Here is a 20,268-nt window from a genome sequence, read left to right on the forward strand (position 1 = left end):
TTTACATATTTGATGGTACTCAAATAAGAAAGACAAGAACCCTGGTTTCCCCACATTTTATTAGAGGAGCTGTCCTCGGTGCTGAAACCAAGACATTTAGAGTCAACTTTGTGACACCTCTGGAATATGGAGCTTTTGTGTAAACACAAAATCTCCCATATGTCATCATTCGGTGCTTCAGGAATAGAGAAATAGCTGTTTATGATAGGGTAAGGTTCAGCTTTTTCCCCCAGATAACCATTGAGTGTTTTAAAATAGCATATTTATGTTCATATTCCCACAATCTTCACATATAATGTTGTTTGACGTAAAGAATGGGCGCTGGGCAACATTCAAAAAACCCTTTAGCTTCTTTACAGCAACACTTTCACTGCCCTAACACAATTTGACCCATACCTGAAGTCGCTGTATGGGTGGATAATCCAATTACCCGCTGACTTTACGCGTTCTTGTTCTTTCTCCACTGCCTTCTGGCTGCCAAACATGCGCAGGGAGAATTTATTAACTCCAGGCTGAAGCATGGCACTAAACTGCCGCTGCATGTATGTCTGATTCCCCTTGGACTCTCCATCATCCGGCACTATCTGAGAGCCGTCCTCTGCTTTGCTGAACGTGACAGAACTTCTTGGCTGCTGAGCCAGTCCTTTACTACTCGGGGGGTTGGAGAAGGAAACTCTGGAGTCCTTTTTCTCCGTTGTTGCCGTCGTCTTGACCTCGGCCCCAGGCCCCTGTGTCAGGGACCCTGCTGAAGTGACAGAGCCGTCCATGCTCGCAGCCAGCTCCTTATCGTCTTCAGCTGCTACTACTCCATCTGCCTGCTTCTCCTGTCTTGAGATGAGAGAAGAAAGACTGCCTGAACTGGCCGGGTCTCTTCTACAGTCTCCGTTTTTGTTGCATATCATACCGATGCCCCCCTCTCCTATCACGCCCGCCTCAGACACTGTGTCCCCTGCACTCCTGTGGTCTGACTCTGTGCCGCCAGCAGCATCCCTCTGGCACAACAGAGCAAATGCACAGCTGCCGCTGGGAGTGAAAGGTGTGGAGTCCTCGCCTCGCAAGAGGAAGAGCTCATTGTTGTTGGAGTTTTTTCGCACAGGAGAGACGGCTCCGCCTCCTGGCGAGAATTTCTTCATATTGGTCCCCCTGCTACTCCCATGATCCTCGCATCCAGCCGAGCTGGCTACTTGAAGGGGTCGAGCCTTCTGGAATTTGGGCTCCTCCTCGCTGTCCTCCGCCTCGTCCATTACAGCCAAACAGACACTTCCGTACCTTAAACCGGGCGAGACTGGGCGGCGGCAGAGGAAGGAGTGTGGACTTCAAAGCCTCCGTCTGCTTTCCATTCACATCACTTAACGGCGTACCGGTGGCGTTGCTATGGCTGCAACCTGGCTGTTGTTATTGTGTTTGTGTGTGGTAGAGAGAGGGAGAGAGATAACAGCTTTACCCTGGGGCTTCAACCACCTACAGGTAGCTTTCAGCCTACTGAAGAAAATGTGCGCACAGAAGAAAACAGTTTTGTCAGACCTGGACACAAAAAGTCAGTGAATGCGATTTTAAAAGTGAATTCTTACTAACTAATTAAATAACCCACAAATGCATTTTTAGAATAACTCAAACTTGTGTGAATGGAAAACTATGATGATTAAAAAAAAACTTTTAATATGCAGTGATGGCCTGAGCAGTTTTACATCAAAAGGAATCATCAGCGAGTATCCCATGCTGCCATGCTCAGTTGACCCAGTATCAGTTCAGTTCTATCTAGACTTTCTCGGAGTCTGGCAGCAGCGTCTGCCTGTTGCTTTGGTTTCTGGCAGCCTTCCCAAGTTGTGGTGTTTTTAATGGTGAAATGACTCCACCTTGTGGATAAAGGCACAATCTAGGGCCAAGGCACTCACGAGCAGTGTAAAGATTTAGAAAAAAACAGTCATATTTGCTACTAGTTTATCTTTTTTGTAGTAAACCCTAGGCTGTGTCCCAATTAAGAGACCGCACTCTTGAAGTACGCATTTTGAGACCTATTACGTCACAGCGACGCGACAGTGGCTGTCCCAATCCAAAGTGTACCCCAAATGCGCCGTCGATTTCCCCAAATATCAAGCGTGGTCAGTGTTGCCAACTCGTCAGTAAGGAAAATCGCTATTGGTTGTCCTAAAAGTCGCTAGAAGGCGCTAAATGACGTCATCGCCTAATTTGCATAATTGGTCATGCTAATGTAATTGTAACCTACGCTGCTGGAGAGAGAAATAACATCGTGGACGAGACATAAAGTGAGCAAAAAACGTCCTAAATGCATTTAGAATTTATTTAGAACTACAAATTAAATTTCTTTTAGCAATTATTGTTTTTTGTAATGTCACAATTCCAACCCTGCTCCTTTACCCGGGCTTGGACCGGCAAAAGCGACCCGAAATAGGCACTCTGGTGGAGTTACTTTGTGTATGTGTGTTTATAAGTAGTTTTAAACCTGATCCACAAAACAGCATAAGAGTAAAAGAAGAACTGACTGCGTTACAGTACCCGCTGCTTGTTGAGAGTAAAAGCGATATGCGCTTTCACGTTTTTTCTGAAAACTCGCTAAATATAGCGACAAAGTCACTAAGTTGGCAACACTGAGCGTGGTCCGGTGCACGCTTCGTGGTCCCATATATCCCTCAATTCATAGCGCGCCGGTGGGTGTGGATAATTTTACCGCAAAATACGGCAGAAGCGGAGCGGCCGAAGAGTGAACTGTCAAAAGTAAGTACTGAATATCATGTCACTTATTTATGTGCGAATGTTTAATAATGAAGAACATTAAAACGTTACTGTTGGCCACATGTCGGCAAAGTTATGTGACATTAGTGATGTTTGTACTTTCAGCGTTAACTTGGTTTTAAAGCCTTTACTTTCAAATATACGCCGTTCAATAGTTGATTTTATGGATAATTAAAGTCAGTCATATATCCACAAACACAACAAGCTGAAAGTCAGTGATGCTGCTCGGTTTGCAGTCCTGAATATCACGGCACAAGCAGGATTCACTGCACTGTTAATGTTAGCTGTGTTATATTGCTGCCTCTGTTCGGTGGTGTCGAGCCAAACGGACTTTAACGTGCGTTTGAACGAGCTGACGGTTCACTCGTTAAGCTGAAAGAAAGATGCTTTAATCACAGGAGTCACACATGTGTCCACTGTACCATCTGGGAACTCTTCTTGTTTCGTAATAACACAATCTTCCTTCTTTTGTGCTGTTTTGTAGCAGTGTATACACCTGAGACTGTCACCTGTCTGTCCTGCACTCTCTCTCTTTTTCTTTCTCTCTGATTGTGGAATAAAAGTATGAACATGTATTTATAAGTTACACTTGTGTTTGAATCCTGCAGCTTATCACACATTTGATTTCCATGTGTGACAACTGCAAGTGTCCAGAGTGGGGACAGACTGAGGGACCCACTGCTGCACATCATCTGCTTTGCAGCCCTGATGATCCATCAGGACAAACTCAGCAGTGTGTGAGGAAGAGGAGGAGGAAGAGCCAGCAGCAGCTGACAGATGGAGAGAATAGCCAGACTGTTCCCTGTTTGTGAAGGACTGCTAGAAAAGTTTAACATAACTAATTGTCTGTCCTGAATCAGTCTTATTAGCTAATGTTCAAATAGTTTTATCATTCCAGTGTTTGCAGTGTGGGAGAAAGTACTCAGGGCCTTCAAGTTACACACTATGAAAGGCAGCAACAAGTTTAATGTTCAGAAACCTAAAGTGTGTATCAGCAGCAGAATGGAGCTAAAAATAAATGTTTGTTTCAGTTCTATGAAGCTTTCAGTATTTTGGATTAGTAGTACTGCTGTGTTTGTTGCATCATATTGCTGTAATTGTTTATATGCTTTATATATTCTGAGGTTAAATTGATCCAGTGTTACATCATGTTCTATAAGGATGTTATGTGTTTGTATACTTTCTGCCCAGTTTGACCCATTTAGCAGAAGTCAGCCTGTTTAAGGCTCTGATATCTATTCTGTATGACTTAAAGCAGTTATGACATGGTCTGATTTTCTCACCCAATAAAGGAATATTTCATATATCAGTCTACTCTTCATTTTATCAGAAAGTTTTCACAGCTCGTACATTTTTTTACACATATGTAAGCATTAAGCCAAATGTAATGTAATGCCAACATATTAAATGAACAATATGTCTTATATATAATGTATCTATATATACACTGTTAAAGATACTTGTTTTTGAGTGAAGATTTAAGGTGATAGGCAATATAAATAACTGCAACTTGAATCTTTGACCCAGAGTTCAAGCTCACTGCTGTAATATCTCTATATAGATATATATACATATCTAGATATATCTATATCTCTCTATATATACCTATCATAATCTGACAATAAAATATAATATTGGCCATATTATATTTACATTACCAAAGTGACATGAGTTTAGTCTCATGAACAACATTAGTTGATTGTTATTTACTAACTAATCTTGAAATGACTGTTCAGTACAGAAATGAAGTCCAACAATCATGTTTTACAGTCCTGTGGTCTCAGCCTCAGATACTCAACTAATGTGTAGTGTGTTTGACTACCCTTAAAAAAAAAAAAATAGAAAAGAAGCTGGGAACAGGAACTTCTGAGGTCAACCATGTGGCCAATCTGCTACATGTATCTGCCATATCTGAATTCCCCTTTTTGTAAGTTTCAATTTGTTGGTAATTTAAGCACATTCAAACTGACTTTGTACATTTCTGCAACGCAATAGTTTAAAGTCTGCTTGTTCAGGTTATAAAGTCTGTGTTGAAGGGAACAAATAAAGCTGAACTAGGGGTCAGTGAATTTTCCTTCAACCTTAGTTTTTAACAAAATGCCTTCATTTGTTTTTAAATTTTATAACAGGAAAACTCAAATCATGCTTTTAAAAAAAAAATTTAAAAAAAAATCAAGTAACCTCCACACCCAACAGTAAAATGCTGCCCCCTGGTGGGGAGAGCTTGGAATTCTGTAAAGAGTAAATGCCTTAAGAACAGGTACTTTGTTTCAGTGAGTGAGCTGGTTTAGAAAGATTTTTTTTTAAATTATATTTTGTTATAATGGGAAGTTGGTACCAATATTGATTATAAAAGTTGACATTTAAATATCAAAATTTGTTTTTTGTTCAATGAACCTTACCGTCCAAAATAATCTCAATGTATTTGAGTGTAACCAATTACGCTATAGTGCTGTTAATTTCATTTACAAACCCCAAAGAATAAAACTTGGATATGACAATAATAAAATACTTAAATAAATTTCCATTAAATCACAAGACATTTTCCCAAACATTTTCACTTTAGGATTGCTTACCATTTCTAAACCACTGGAGTAGCTGTAGTTGAGTAACAAGACCAGACAAATTTTAATACCTTTAATTTATATTGTGCAAGTTGTACAGAGATGTTGCTGTTCCATGTAGAAGGAAAGTACAACAATTGACACAATTCTGGCTGACTAGGTCTCTTAAACTGTGCAATTCTGAAATATCCAATCACAACACTACTCTTGGTTAAATGGAATATATGGCTTCTGAGTCATCTATACAATGAAGGGGAAGAGACAAGGATCCAACAGTCGCACACAACCAGTTCTGATCACACTGAGCGAATAAAACTAAAACCAATATTTGTCAGCAATTTGCCTGTATAAGTGTGTAGCATTAAAAGTTGCATTTGACAAAAGCAACATATCTCTTGCACTTGGTCCTTAAACTTCAACCGTGGATGTGAAGTCGGCAACAAAAGCATCGATGAGAAACGCAATCTAAAATATTTAAACAGGGAAAAGCTTTTTTTTAAAAAAAAAAAAAAAAAAAAAAAAAAAAAAAAAAAAAAAAAAAATCCTTTTCAAAACACTAGCTTCTTGTGGTAATAAAAAGGTAGCACACATTGAATCTTAGCTATTATTTCTGCATTTTAAGCGACACATTAAAATTTAGTGGTAGGTAACAAAATGCAAAAAAGACAAGAAATGGTGGTTGTTAAGGCAAAGTGTAAAACTCTGCTAAGGGAGGTTTGTGGTGGTGAAGGGACCGAACATGTGAATTCAAATGCCCTTCATTATTTTATATTCAGAGTGGCAGTGATTCATTAGGATCAACACAACTGCTCAGATCCTCTAACTGTATGTTGGTTCGATTTATAGGTCACCATTTCAGATCGGAGAATATAAAACCAATGACTGATAACTGAGGTCAGTGCAGGAAGCATCAGCATTAACAGAAAATAACCACAAACTACGCATTCCTCATGTGAACACTAATGATTTTGCAACAACACACATACACACGTGGCTAGAACAGCATTTAAAAACTCATGCAATATTTGCCCCATAGTCTCAAGCAGAAATTATTTCACGCTATGTTCTCTGGCTGCACAATATGGAGAGGGATATAGAAGAAACCAAACCAAGAGGAAATCATATTCTTTTAAACATTAAACACCCAAGCACAAAAAGGTACTTAAAATTGCAAGGTGCACAGTATATTGTGCCACACAGCAGCTGAATCCTGGAGTGTCGTCTGGACATCCATCTATGCAAGGGGGAGAGAGAAACTTTTATTTTTATTTTTTAAATATCTCATTCCTTACAAATAAATTTGCAGACACAGACTAGCCCAGAAATGCATTATTAATTTTAACAATTATATTAACTCACCTCTTTCAGCTTTTAGTTAGAGTTCCTTTGCCTCACATTCTTGTCTTTGTGGTTTGCATTAGAATTGCTCTTCCTGAAACACATTTAACAAAATGAGCTCCAACAGCAGCAAAACCTTGTGTCAATTTTATTGCTATAGCACATTTAAAAGCAACAAAGTTGACCAAAGTGTTTCACAAGGTAATTATCAAAGATTTCACTTACAGAGGAGCAGCTCCTGAGTCATCATCTGGACAGCAAAACAGGATCAATGACAAATGGAAAAAAACAAAAAAAGTTAAAATGTTTTATCTCTGATTGGTGTGAGAAACCCACGCCATCCAAAGCCCACAATGATAGTAGCAAACGTTTTAATCTGTAACATGACTGCAATGGTGTTATGATTAAATCCAACTAAACACAAATAGAAGCATGCCCACCTGTTGCATTTCTGACATTTACATAAAACCCATTTAACAATTACAATCATTTGTTCTTACTCATATCATATAATGTGGCTTTTGGCAAGTCGTGTAATAATGTTTAACGTGAACATTTTTTTTGCACTGGCTCGATTCCCCCCTTTGTATCACAGAGGCTCATGCAATTCAAGCAAAGGAAGACCAAAGGAACACAACAGTGCACTGCTGTGGTAACAACAGTAAACACCTTTAAAGTGGCAAAGCTAACACACATCCTTGAACGTCCTCTGGCCATATTCACACCCGAACAGCATGTATTCACAGTATGGCAAAAAAGTAGGCTACCTCTGCAGCCAAATGATGAATGACACAAATGGTATATGACATACTGATCTTGAGAAGGTTGCCTATTATGTATCATGCATATAGTACAAGATGCACAAAGCATGCAGACAAATAGTTGAGACCTCTTTTCAACCTACCCAAATTCATGTCAAACCATTAGAGTAGTTTAAGTGTCTCATTTGACTCTTTCATTGGCTCAAACACACGTGTTTAAAAACCAAAACAAAGTGAAAGAAATATTTGAAGCTTGCGCTGTAAGATTAAGGGCCAGTGAAAGAGTGAACAAGTCTTTGAGCGCATTCCTCTTAGAAGTGGTTACTATGAAAGCAGTTCATTCAGACTCCCACTGCCTTTTCCACGCGGTCATCTCAGTTCAACCACTTCAGTCTGACATGCAGTTTTGTTCACTTACCAAAATGCAAAATCAGCAGCGAACAGAGAAGTAAAAATGTAAATAATAAAAAAATAAAATAAAACTTCTAACACAAATTCTTTACACAGTGGTGGCAGCTATTTCCTGATCTTTATTTTCAAAATAAAAAAATAATAGTTAAAAAACGAAAACAACAAACAAACAAAAAAAATTCAACTACATCCTGCATCTCTCCATAAAAACCAGCACGTTGCTTTCATAGACTCAAAGGGCATTCAATTTTCTGATCTCATTGCTTAGTACACTAGGTCTACAGTTTGAAGTGTTCTGGTTTTAATTGTAGTTAAATGACTTATGAAAAAGAATAAGTCTTTCCCGCAAAAAGAGGAGCTGCAGGTTGACAAACAGCCGGTAGCTGGTATTACACAAAAACTATGGAATAATAAAATAGTATTGTAGTTTTTTCTACCAAGAAATCCTAATAATATCAAAATGGCCCAAAAGGTTTTGGAAGTCACCAACTATTGCAGCCAACTGGCAAAGGTACTTGTGAGGATTATGCTGATATTTGCAAGGGAACTGTTGAAATCCCAGCATTTTCTTCATTGCTAAAAATCAAAGATGAAGGCAGTGTTGCATCATTGTGCTAATTGCAATTTTAATATGAACTAAATAAGGATGTAATGAGTGGTGTAGGGGACAAAGCATACATACCGTCATTGACCTCATCAGGCTTTCTCCTCTTCTCATAGATAAAGATTATCGTGACAAGGATGATGACCTCTGCCACGATGCCAAGGAAGGGCCAGAGAGCAGCCAAGCGACTGCGGACACGCAGGTTGATTTTGTCAGTAGCTACGCCGAGGTCGTTGCTTCCAGAGCAAATGTAGTGCCCGAGGTCACTTTCGATGCTCAGGTTGTTAATGGTCAGACTGGTCTTGTTGGGGGTATTCTTGATCTCATATTTGTCGGTTCCATTGGTGATACTCTGAGGGTTAATGAGTAACAAAGTGGTTAAAACCCAAAACGTGTTTGTCATTCACTGGCAAACTAAGCCAGAATTATGCACAGTTTAGTGAACTGGAATATGACCATATCTACAGTGAAACATTAAGACTGCTGATGATAATGAGGGTTTTTTTTTTAATATAATCATAATGCTCAGGTATGCACTGTGAGAGCTTGTAGAAATTTCAACTTGAGACAATATTGACTAAAGTGTTAGTGAACATTAATATCATTCTGAGTGTGACAGAAACTCACAACTTGGGGTTCCTCGTCTTTCTGTTTGAACCAGAGCCAATCAGTAGGTAGTGGATATCCATGACTCACACAGACCAGCACAACTTTGTCATTTTCATTGCCGTGCTCAGAGTGCTTGTAGGCAGCGACATGGGGAAGTGCTACAACAAAAATAGACACATTGATTCAAACTACAATATGACAGTAAACAATAGATTAAATAACCCCATCACTGGGAAAGAAGCCATTTCACATAATTATTATAGGACACCTAAAAACAGAAAGCAATACATCATTTAAAATGCTCTCAGACTTATTTAAGTTCTTCAAATAATTCTGTTATGTGGAAACTGATTTTTCCCCTCACATGCAAGTAACATCCACCCAGTTTGTAGCTCCAACAATATAGATTTTTTTTATAGAAATAATTGTGTTAATTATGGTGAATATTAGCAAAGCACAATCATCAACAAACATCATCGAAATGGTCAGAAATAACAGGAAACGTGTATTCACTCCCAACCTGCAAAGCTTCTCTAGAAGTCAGGGAGGAGAAAAAACAACAACAACAAAAAACAAAAAAAGCCCACCACTACACAGTTAATGTCAATTTCACATTCAGTATGACAGCATGGATTCATGATAAAGACCCTTTGACCATTCACCAGAGCACAACATAACGTAACACCACATGATTCCTGTAACCTAAACCAATAGTTCGAGATATTGCAATATAGTACAAGTCTATATTTTTAATCTGCAGGGTATTATTTAAAAACTATTTGAAATTGAACAAAAATGTTAACTTATCTCTGAAAACATCTTTGATATGCAACTCTCTACTTACTTCTGACTTCAATGGTCTGCTTCACTTCTGGATCAGTCAAGAACACGCATTCATACTTTCCACTAGTGGTATGAGTGATCTTCTCCAATCTATGGGAAGAAAAAGAATCATTTATTTGAGAATAGTTTAACAAGCTTTGTTTTTTCTTTAAGACATTAGTAGCCAACAAGTGACTTGGGACCACTGCTGAAACCCCTTTAATGATGGCGATTAGTTTTCCACTTGGCCAAGTAGAAAATTCACAATAGATCTCCATTTACACTCAAGAGCGTGGTAAAACTAAAGCTGCTTATCCACCCAGCAAATATTTCATATTTTCCCCCTTTATTACAATCGACCTTTTGTTTGGTGCTACTATCCTGCATTCTATCTCCAATGGGGAATTAAGGTCAAGCAAAGTGAGCACACAGCTTTCACGGCTGCCAAGACTACCAGTAAAGCTGCACGTCTATGCAGTCCATCTCTCTGCTAATCAAGAGCAGTGAAATGCCTGTATGGTGCCCCTAGCTCTGCTGCTAAAGCCAAAGAGAAAGTAGTGAGAGGGGGAGATCGTAGACAAAGATGAGAGAAAATGAAGGCTAGCAAAAGGCATGTATACCAAACATAGCACTTTTTTAAAGACACAGCAATGGTAAATATTTACAAGCCAATTATACTTAGCCAATCATTTTAGTCACTCAGTGTTACTAATTAGTTAAATATGTCTGGCCCACAAAAGGCCTCTGTTGGAAAAGGTCTCTTGCTTTACCAGATTATGGTAAACAGCATAATATTCTGCAAGACCAGCAGGACAGACCTGCCTACATGGCACATGGATGCTTTTTTTTGCTTACTTGAGGGTAGTGTGATGCATGTTGTCATCCTTTTTGGAGTTGTCAATGATTTTGCCATTAAAAGTCCAGTGGGAGCCCTTACTGAACATGGTGGCATCTGTGAGGTTGCAGCTGAGCACAGCAGAGGTTTGGTTGGTGACTTCAGAAGGTTCAGTGCGGATGTTTGGTGCTTAAATTGAGTAAAGAAAAAAAATTGAACATAACACATTATTTATAAATATACCAAGTAACAAACAACATTGGCTTCAAATGCATCATTGCCACTAATTGGTTATAAGATACAGTTACAATTTACATTTTGATCTTGACACTCAACAGCTGTCTTTAAAAGAAAAAAAATCTATTTGACACAATGACATCACAGGGAGGGAAAATAATAGAAAACATCTTCAAAAGAAAAAAAATTATACACACCCTGTGAAAAATTCCCTGTGGTTCTGTTGGATTATTCTAAAGAGTCAAATAACTCCACATCTCAATTTAGGCTACAACATAAAAATGTTGTAGAAATTCCATGTATATGACAATCCTATGCGCACACTCACCAATGAGCAAGGAGTGGAAAAAAAATTAATAAATAAAAATATTAGAAAAAATACTTTAAAATTAAATGTAGAGGCAAACTATCCGACTTGCCTACTAGCCTCAATGTTGTCAGGTACACATTTATGTGTCATTTTTGCCAAGACAATTGTTGAGTGTTGATTGGTCAAAGAAAAATCCAATGATTTCCAACTAAGCTTTAACATGTTCAAACTAGTTTAAAGAGTAATAAGACGGGAGAAATAAAACAAAACATGATGACAAATAAACCATGAAAACAATGTGACACACGCACAAGTTCTATACAGGTGCACAGAACTTTCTGAAAAAGGTGGAGAGCTCCCCTCCTGGGAGGGAGAATGGGAATTATACTGGAAAGGTAATGAGCTACAGAAAGGTCATGGGGAAAAATTATTTCATGCAGAAGAAGCAACAGCAATAAAAACTTTAACAGCCAATTGTGATAATGGTGAACTAAAGATGTTTAAAATGAAGCTCCAATTGGATAAAGCAACATTACTCCAAGTTCACAAAAAAGAAAATAAATAATTAATACTGGGCCACAAGGCAGAAAGATGCCCCATGGCTGAGAATCCATTTTTACAGTTGGTTGCCATCTTCTGTACCTACTGTTCAGTAGGCTATAAGCCACAGGGATGGTCTACAAGCATGAACAATAGGGGCATTGCCAGTGTTAGTACCAATTAAGGAAAATGCTAGCAAATTAAATCTCTAACAAGAAGCAAAGCTAATCTGACGCCCCTTTTTTGGTTTTGATTATAAATAGTTAAACCAATCAAATATTACTTTGTTCATGTACAGTAATAATCCTGAAGGAGCCATTTGCATATTTCCAACCTTATGACCAGTATTATATACAAGAAAACCTATCATAATACTACCCAAGCCTTAAATCGAGAGGGGAAAAAAGGCATCAGATTGAACATATGTACTGTGTCAGATAATACAGGGTTAGGGAGCTATGGATGTCATAAGACGAGGTTCATGTTCTACTAGGGAACAACCTTGGACCTTCTCAGGAAAGGAGGAGGAGTGTGTTTACTGGGTGAAGCAGGATGGAAAGCTCTGGTCCGGGAAACACGGCAGAGGTATGTAACAGGAGATTAATGTCCGGGACTTAACTAATGAGGAGGTAACAGTCATCTACTTTGACTGGGGGGGTCTCCTCAGGTTCACTCTGCCACTCACTTTCAATCACAATAACGTTTGCCTGCGAGCGGATCCACTTGATTTTTGGCGTCTTCTTCAGTTCATTGCGGTCAGGGTCGTTGGAAGCGCGGCACTCATATGTGCCAGAGTCTTCAAGGGTCAGGCTAGTGAGGTGAATGGTGCTAGTGGCATGTGCTATATATGTGGCATTTATTTTCACACGGTCGTTCCGTGCCCCATCAAACAGCTGAGTAAAAGTCTCATTTGGCTCCTCGCCCTCTACAAACCACCACTGCACCTCAGGAATAGGGTTCCCTACAACCTCGCAATGCAGCTCTCCACTGTCATTGGTTAGCTTCATCTGAGACAAAGGGGACTTGATAAAACCCGCTGAGCACAGTTTTAAAGTAGGCCCAGCAAACAAATTGAACATTTTTGAATGTGATGGGGTTAAAGCAAACCAAATGATTTAATGAATTGATGGTAGAGTGCCATGGTGAAAAAGCAAAGCAGGAAAGAGAAAGAAAAACAGTTAATACACAAATGAAATAAAAACATGAAAGTAAGCACACACACACAGAAGAGAAAAAAATAAAACAGATCAGAGCATCATGTTCACCCAATTTCTGCAGAAATGTTTGTAATCATTTTTGTCCTCTTATTAATGCTGGGTAGATTAATGAAGACATTGATATCCAATATAAGGTCTGTAGGTTCTGACTAGCTTGTATTGACTGGGCTGGCTCTAGGGGAAATAGAGACAGTATAACACCAACTTAAGCTAATCAAGTTTTAGATAACTGTTACACTTAATCTTGTGTCCATCTAGAGATTTAACCCTTTGGGGTGCCCAGACGCACTGGCGTGTCCAAAACACATGACCAATTTAAGATGAGGAACAAGCAACAAGATGCAGCCACTCTGAGTCTCCATTTAAACTTATGTTGAAAAGACTTCATTATATACAAGTTGTTAAGTTGTGTTGATAGGCTAGATAAAGTGAAAGAGCAGTATCAAAAGCTAGTTTTGAGACGTGAAAGATTTGTGACATTTGGTGTGTTTGCAGTATATAGTTATTGTGTACTTTACTCGTTTGTTTCGTTTTCTGTCTCAAAACAAAGAGGACACTAGTGAATGCCAAAGTTGCTGCCAAAAAGCCCCATAAAAGGCAGATTTCAATGCAAATCTGTCTCCAGGTAGAAAACAGGAATGAATGAAACACCTTCTGTTGTCAAGCTGGCAGGTTTGTGGCTTGTGATATGTTCCTGTGCTTGTGGTGGACAAAAAATATCTTGTGGGGGTGTCACATAGGGCTGGGCCATATCATACCGTTCATGGTAATACCGGTATAATGTCGGGCAACGAAAAAAAAAATAATGAAATATCGCGATAGAATATGGGTAAAACGTGCATGCGCAATGCCTTTGTTTTCATACGCACATGGTGGAAAAAGTGTGCTGGTGACAGAGAATGAGAAAGCGGATCGTTGAATGAAACGGATGAACCAGAATTGTTTTGTAAAAATGCCGCAAATTCAGTGGTGTGGAACTGGTTTAGCTTTCGTCCATCAGATACACAACAAAACACTATTTTCGGTGGAGAATGCTAGCGGGCCGTCATTATTACTGTGTTTTTCAGAAAATACGGCACACTTGAAATCAATCCTTTGATTTTTCTGAAAATCGACAGTGCCCCTTATAATCCCGTGTGCTTTATGTATGAACTCTGGTTGTGTTTACTGACCGCGAAACGATTTTATGTACACGGCGCTCGAAAATCTGTCAAATGTTTTAGTACGACTTTGCTAAGCTACGAACCCGCACCGCTTGATGAATTGTCGGAGCGTTGAGGCTATCGTAGGCAGGAGCCTCGCGGAGTGATACGTACTGTGCTTCAGCATAATATTACCGTATTGTGTGTGTATAAACTCTTTTTTTTGGATATTTTTTGGAAAGTTCTTTGGATATTATACATGGTTATGCTGAGGATATGTCAGCCAATTTCTACTGGCAATGCCTTTTGGTTAAACTGTCAACAAGGAATTTGCATTTACACTGTTAACTTTTTATATAAATTTAATGCACACAAAAAAACAGCTGCTCAAAGACGTTGGTTTTTTTTTTGTTGCACAAATAAAGTTGTGGAGTTGTTCAGTATTTTGTCTAGTGTCAATTATATCGTTATCGCAAATTTTCAAATGTATATCGTGATAAATATTTTTGGTCATATCGCCCTGCTCTAGTATCACAGATAATTTGTGTGGCATCTTATTATGACGCCTAATTGTTCTGTAATTTAAATTTCTGTAACAGTTTTAAATGGTTGTACACAAAAAAAGTCTTTAAAATTTGTTATACATTTTGCATTAAAAGTAAAAATAAATAAAATTTCCTACTTGGATTTTATGTCTTTGTGATTTTTAGATCAAGTAAAGTAATGTTAACCAAGGCAAGATAAATAGTTTTTAAATGTGAAATATAAAAAGGTAAAATCAAAAGTAGTCAAAAACAGCCAATTACACCCTGGGCCCCAGAGGGTTATTAACCAATTTGGGTAACTTTGCATGTATTCACACAGGCTCTGTGTCGAGCATGAGCAAAGTCCAGTTTGTCTGATTAGTGAAATCCCTGCCATTGTACTTATAGCATGATTGCTAACCATTAATGCTTCCTTTCAGCTACATTTAAGGAAAATTATTTAATTAAAAAGAAAAATCTCTGATAATGCTTTGAGGGACACTGTGTCACCGCTTTCAAAAACATCTAATGAAGCTACAAAAAGCATAAAATTATGACCCCCACTGTGCTATGAAAGAATGCTTTTCCCAAGTATGTGATCTCTCAGTCACACTGCCAAGAATGGCTGACAAAGGTAGGTGCAGACAACTGTTAATGATCCTTCAATCCTTGAGGCCAAAGGCTGTGTTTCCATCATTCTGGTGGAAGCTGAAATGAACTGTGACCATGTCTAGGCTTTTGAAATGGGGGTCAAACTGCACCACTGCAAAGGAAAGACTTGGGCTTCATTTTTACAAAATTTTGAAATGTGATTTTTTTTTGCCATATCTCCAAGATCTAATTAGGGCAAATAGGGATGACCAAGCTGATGTAAAGCCAAGCCACAGCCAAACAAATTTTCTGTCATTTTTTTTTTTAAATTATTGTCTGGAAGACTGCTGAAATGTGTTGAAATAAAATTTAAGTCCTTTTTGTATTTTCCATTTGTTTTTGATCAATCTAATTTATAGGATTCATTGCTCTGTTTGTTAATATCAAGTGCAGTCTTTGTAATCCAGTTGTACACTGGATTACATAGACTAAATGCCAGTGTTAAGTATTAGCAGTTACACAATACCTTGGAACGTTTCGTCTTTAAAAAACAAAGCTTTCCCAGGTCATCCCTAAAGGTAGGTGGGAAAAAAACAAAACAACAAAAAAAAAAAAAAAAAAAAAAAAAAAAAAAAAAAAAAAAAACCCACAAAAGAAGCATGCAGAAGCTTTTGATGAAATTAACACAATTTACAATGAATGAAAGAACATGAAAAAAAAGCAGATGAGGTTGAGATGAAAATGTTTTTATGTGAATGAAAAAACTAAATTATGGGCATATAACCCATCTGCTGCACAAGTTCAAACAACAGTTCAAATGGGTGCTTCTGCCAGGCTGGTCAGTACCAAAGTATTGATAAGCAGGTGGACATGTGGTGTTACTATTGATACTCAAGTGCCATTAAAGCACTCCAACATAGGAATTTGAAAATATCAACTACATGACCCCTGCCGGTGTCATAAACACATTTGTCACAGAAATGTTCATATAACACTGCACATACCACATGTTAAATCAGTTTGCCGAGTTTGGCTAATGTTAACAGTGCTCAGAGCCTGCTGTTCTTGCAGGCTAGTGTCCACCAGCCTGTACAGAATGTGGTTATACATTGCCCTGGTTAAAGTTATGTGTCAGTTTATGCCCACCCAACTTGCATGAAACTGCTCATCTCAACATTAGAAGTACTAATTAACTGCATGGGTTTGCATAGCCGCTGGATCTTATACATGTTCAACTTTCGTTGTACATTAATGAAATACAGATTTTTTTTTTCTAAACGGGTATATTTCAAGTGTCCACTGCCAAGAGTGGCAGAGTTTAACCACCTGCAAGAAGTGCTTTGTCTAAAGGGGTGTCCCTGGACTCTAAATGTGATCATTACCCAGACACCATTTTGATGCAGTTAGGCTTACATTCTCTTCAACTAAAACTACAAAACTTCCAATTTAACAATAGATATAGACCAGACAGAAGAAGAACATCTGTGACGCTGTAACAAGAGCTGCGGTTTCCTAGTTTAGAATGGCTTCTCCATGATTACCAAAGGTCACCTGAAAAGCACATGCTTTTTAAAAGTTCAAAATTAAATATAGTTTACACCTCGACCTCAGAGTGACAACATGAATGTTAATGCAATTCACTACAAATAACCCTCTGCCCTAATAACATGAGAATCAGTCTGATGTGCTACATTTCTGTGTACTCAAAAAAACAAAGCAGTACATGTGGAGGATTATTTGACAATAAGCTAAAACCTGTTTTCAATAGCCACATAAATATATTGACGCTTTTACACTGAACTGTCCATCCCAATTTATGTTTTTAGTCACGTGACCATCACGGAGACCTTGAGGCCACAACATTATTCCAGCATGTGATCACTTAACACACCATAGTACTGCACCTCAGGTTAATATTCCATCTGTTTGAGAAAAAGAGAGCTCAGAACATATTACAAAAAGAAAAAAGAAAGAAAAAAAAAACTCTTTACAATCTAAAGAAAGCTCTCACCCAAGTATTGCAACCACTAAAAATAAAATAGTCCTCCCAGTAGTCTATCCCAGTTTGGTGATACTTATGTGAAGAATCCCCCTCCCCACATCAGAATGAAAGCAAACAAACAGTCAACGGATCATTAGTTGCAGGATCAAAACAGCTTTACCGAGTACTTGTGAAAAGTCAGTAATATATTGATAGATGGGGACTAATGCAAAAAGCCACTAAACACACTGAAATGTTGTCATAGTCTACATTTTGCTAGTAGTCGTTAACAAAACGAGTTGCTAGTCCCAACTGAATAGCTATTCAACCTATTAACTGGCTTAGAATAGGGAGACCCAGCCTTGCTTTGTACTTTACTTGGAGGTTTGATGTAATAACTATGTATAGAAGGTGGTCGTCTGTGGTTCTAGTAACATATTATTATTATTAATTTAAAAAATAAAAAAGGCACAAAACTGCTAAACAGACAGGTCATTTAAAGTCTTTGTTTAAGCATATATTAAAGAAAAAAAATTGTTTGGAAATAATTTCAATACAAATAGCCCTCTGTTTGTAGCATATGCCAACATAAATAGGTCTCACTGCCCACCCACCCCCCAGATTTTGGACTATGGATCTAGAGGGCACTAATCAAATATAACACTTTGTCCTCTTTAATAATTGGGCTACAGGAGACCCATAAAGGATGAACGTGAACACTCAAATGGATAGGAGGAGAGAAAAACAATCTCCCCCCTTCAGCACTAATGCTTAGACGCTTTTATCATTAAAGCATAATTTTACTGAGAGCAAGTTAAGCAGACTCAAAATGGTGGCCAATAACAAAATGGGTGTGTTTTGAACACCATTCACCAAATTACTTGAACTGAATACTGAACAACTAATGTGTTAAAATTGGTATTTTACCGCTTGCTTGCTCCCCCTCTCACTCATACAAAAACAACAGTCTTATCTGCCCGTCTACTCTGTAGCCTACTTTTCATGCCAAAGTTAAACTAACAACTAACAAGGAGGTGAAACTCAGGGGAGGTCTAGTGTTACTCGTGATCTGCTCCAGAACTGTTTTTTCCAAAGCAGAAAACAATGAAAGGCATGAGGGCTTCTGGCTCTGGCTTAAGTGCATGTACACATAACAACCAAACATACTGTCCACCGATACAAGCTCCACAAAATTTAAGGTTCCAGTGGTTTTATCCTCTACTGGTAATTAAATTACTAACATTTTACAAGGTCTCAGTACACGGAGTTCCTCATTTCTCTGGATTGCCTTTGTGATGAAATTCTGAGCGGAAAATTAGTCATGTCAAGTAGAGCTGATCAAATTTGTGTGAGCCAAAATTCAACATTTAAGATAGTTCATTAAAGAAATTTCAAGACCAGAGTTGTTCCGTCTTCCAAAGAGCCTCACCTAAATTACCAGCTCATAATGACAATGCTACACATCGAATAAATACAGTCTTGTGACGCCTCCAATACTGGAGACGAGCTGGGTCAACCGGCTCACCGTCTACATTTAGTGTGAACATGCTATCACTATTCAAGCTGAACAGTTTTGATGTTGTAAGCCATGGCCGCTCATTAAGGGACACACAGAAAGGGCAATTTTAGTCTTCAGTAGATTGAGAAAACCGAGTGCTGTGTTCCTTAAAAAAAAACCCACAAGATAACGAACAGTACGAACTGTCAGCAAACGTTTAGAACATTACGCAACTGCCAGTTACATTTGAGCAACGAAAAAGATTGGAAGCAAGTTGAAACAAGCTTATTGATCCACCATTTGTTGTAAATTAACATATGGCCCACGTGACCTCACATCCACTATTAGCTAACGTTTGGAAAATCTTAAAATAACATCACCCAGAAATTGTTCGAAACAAGGAGCGTTCTAAATGAACAAGAAAGAACGAGGCGAAGGAGATTTGTAATACTAGCGATATATACCATATGTCACGAAGCGGTTGGAAGGGTTTTAATGTATCGCAAAGAAGCAAATCGGCTAGCTAGCAACAATGCTACGCCTATGTTTTCGACATTATGTTTCTAACCGTTTAAGGACAGCTTTTAGGTTTTTATATAGAACGACAATCAACACCGAGAATGAAAAATAAAATACCAAATGCGACCATCATTACTTTTACAAGGCAGGGACACTGAAATCTAAACAAATAAATTAATAACGATAACATTCGCAGTCAATGCAAAGTCTACATCTTCGAACAACATGGCTGACACAGAATTCTTACCTGTGGAGGCATCGGCTCGCCAACAGCTCAACAGAAGGGCAGTGACAGCCCACAATAACTTCATTGTTGATAATAAATCTCTACTAGGTCGTCGAATAACCTCAACGTTAACCGCGTTTAGCTGAATGTTCTCTCTGCTGATTGTACGGACTGAATGCCCGAAGCTGAGCCGATGCGGTTGTCCTCTACTTTTCACCTCACGCACACGCCCTGATCAAGCACGTACACCGTGACGTTTTTAGAGGCGTGGCTACTTTTTTGTTCATGCAACCCCAAGTAAAGCCTTGTTCCATTTTTATATTACATTTAATAAAATTATATTTTTGTTTTAGCATCACAATATCTTAATACATTTGAAGTTTAGCTCAAAGCTAATCACGCCACCATTCTGAATGGCATTCTGAAACGGACACTCATCTAGATAAGACGTTCAAAGTATGTCTGTGTTTTTAAGGAGATGTTTACATAAATTAAATGTAAGGAAAGGAATCAATAACAGAAAATAGAAAAGAAGTATGAATAGAACTGAGGTGCCTATGAGGCAATCTAAAGCAAAAGCAGGAAATAAAAAAACACAGAGGAAAAGACATTAGAAGAAGAATAAAAAATTTCAACTAGTTTTGTTTGGGAAAACACATCCAACCTAAACGTAGGCTGTTCTTCACAGGTAAATGGCTAGAGTAAAAACAAATGGAGTTTTGGAATTAATATTAAATAACATTTAAATAAGATAATCCATCCATCCATCCATTCGCTTCTGCTTA

At 38.3% G+C, this 20,268-nt stretch overlaps 2 protein-coding genes across 3 annotated transcripts in view; both read right to left on the reverse strand.

The window, feature by feature from the left end:
• Positions 1–1,386, reverse strand: part of hcn2b (hyperpolarization activated cyclic nucleotide-gated potassium channel 2b) — a 45,091-nt gene extending 43,705 nt beyond the window's left edge. Inside the window, exon 1 of the mRNA XM_087836297.1 lies at positions 397–1,386. Within this exon, the coding sequence (XP_087692423.1) occupies positions 397–1,244 (848 nt within the window). The 5' untranslated portion in view covers positions 1,245–1,386. The remainder of the gene's footprint in view (positions 1–396) is intronic.
• A 4,469-nt stretch (positions 1,387–5,855) lies between these two features.
• bsg (basigin) lies at positions 5,856–19,727 on the reverse strand. Of its 2 annotated transcripts, XM_087835707.1 has the most exons (9): positions 19,505–19,727; positions 12,471–12,821; positions 10,719–10,887; positions 9,886–9,974; positions 9,060–9,199; positions 8,511–8,784; positions 6,882–6,906; positions 6,678–6,750; positions 5,856–6,552 (listed from the first exon to the last, which is right to left on the reverse strand). In XM_087835707.1, the coding sequence occupies exons 1-8, from the start codon at positions 19,566–19,568 to the stop codon at positions 6,690–6,692; spliced, it is 1,173 nt and encodes a 390-aa protein (XP_087691833.1). In that variant the 5' UTR covers positions 19,569–19,727; the 3' UTR covers positions 5,856–6,552; positions 6,678–6,689. The 2 variants fall into 2 exon arrangements, with proteins under 2 accessions (XP_087691833.1, XP_006800466.1); XM_006800403.3 differs by lacking the exon at positions 12,471–12,821.
• Between the last annotated feature and the right edge of the window lie 541 nt (positions 19,728–20,268).

Source organism: Neolamprologus brichardi, chromosome 23 (genome assembly GCF_056152115.1).
Source record: "Neolamprologus brichardi isolate AB-2024 chromosome 23, ASM5615211v1, whole genome shotgun sequence".
Lineage (NCBI taxonomy): Eukaryota > Metazoa > Chordata > Actinopteri > Cichliformes > Cichlidae > Neolamprologus > Neolamprologus brichardi.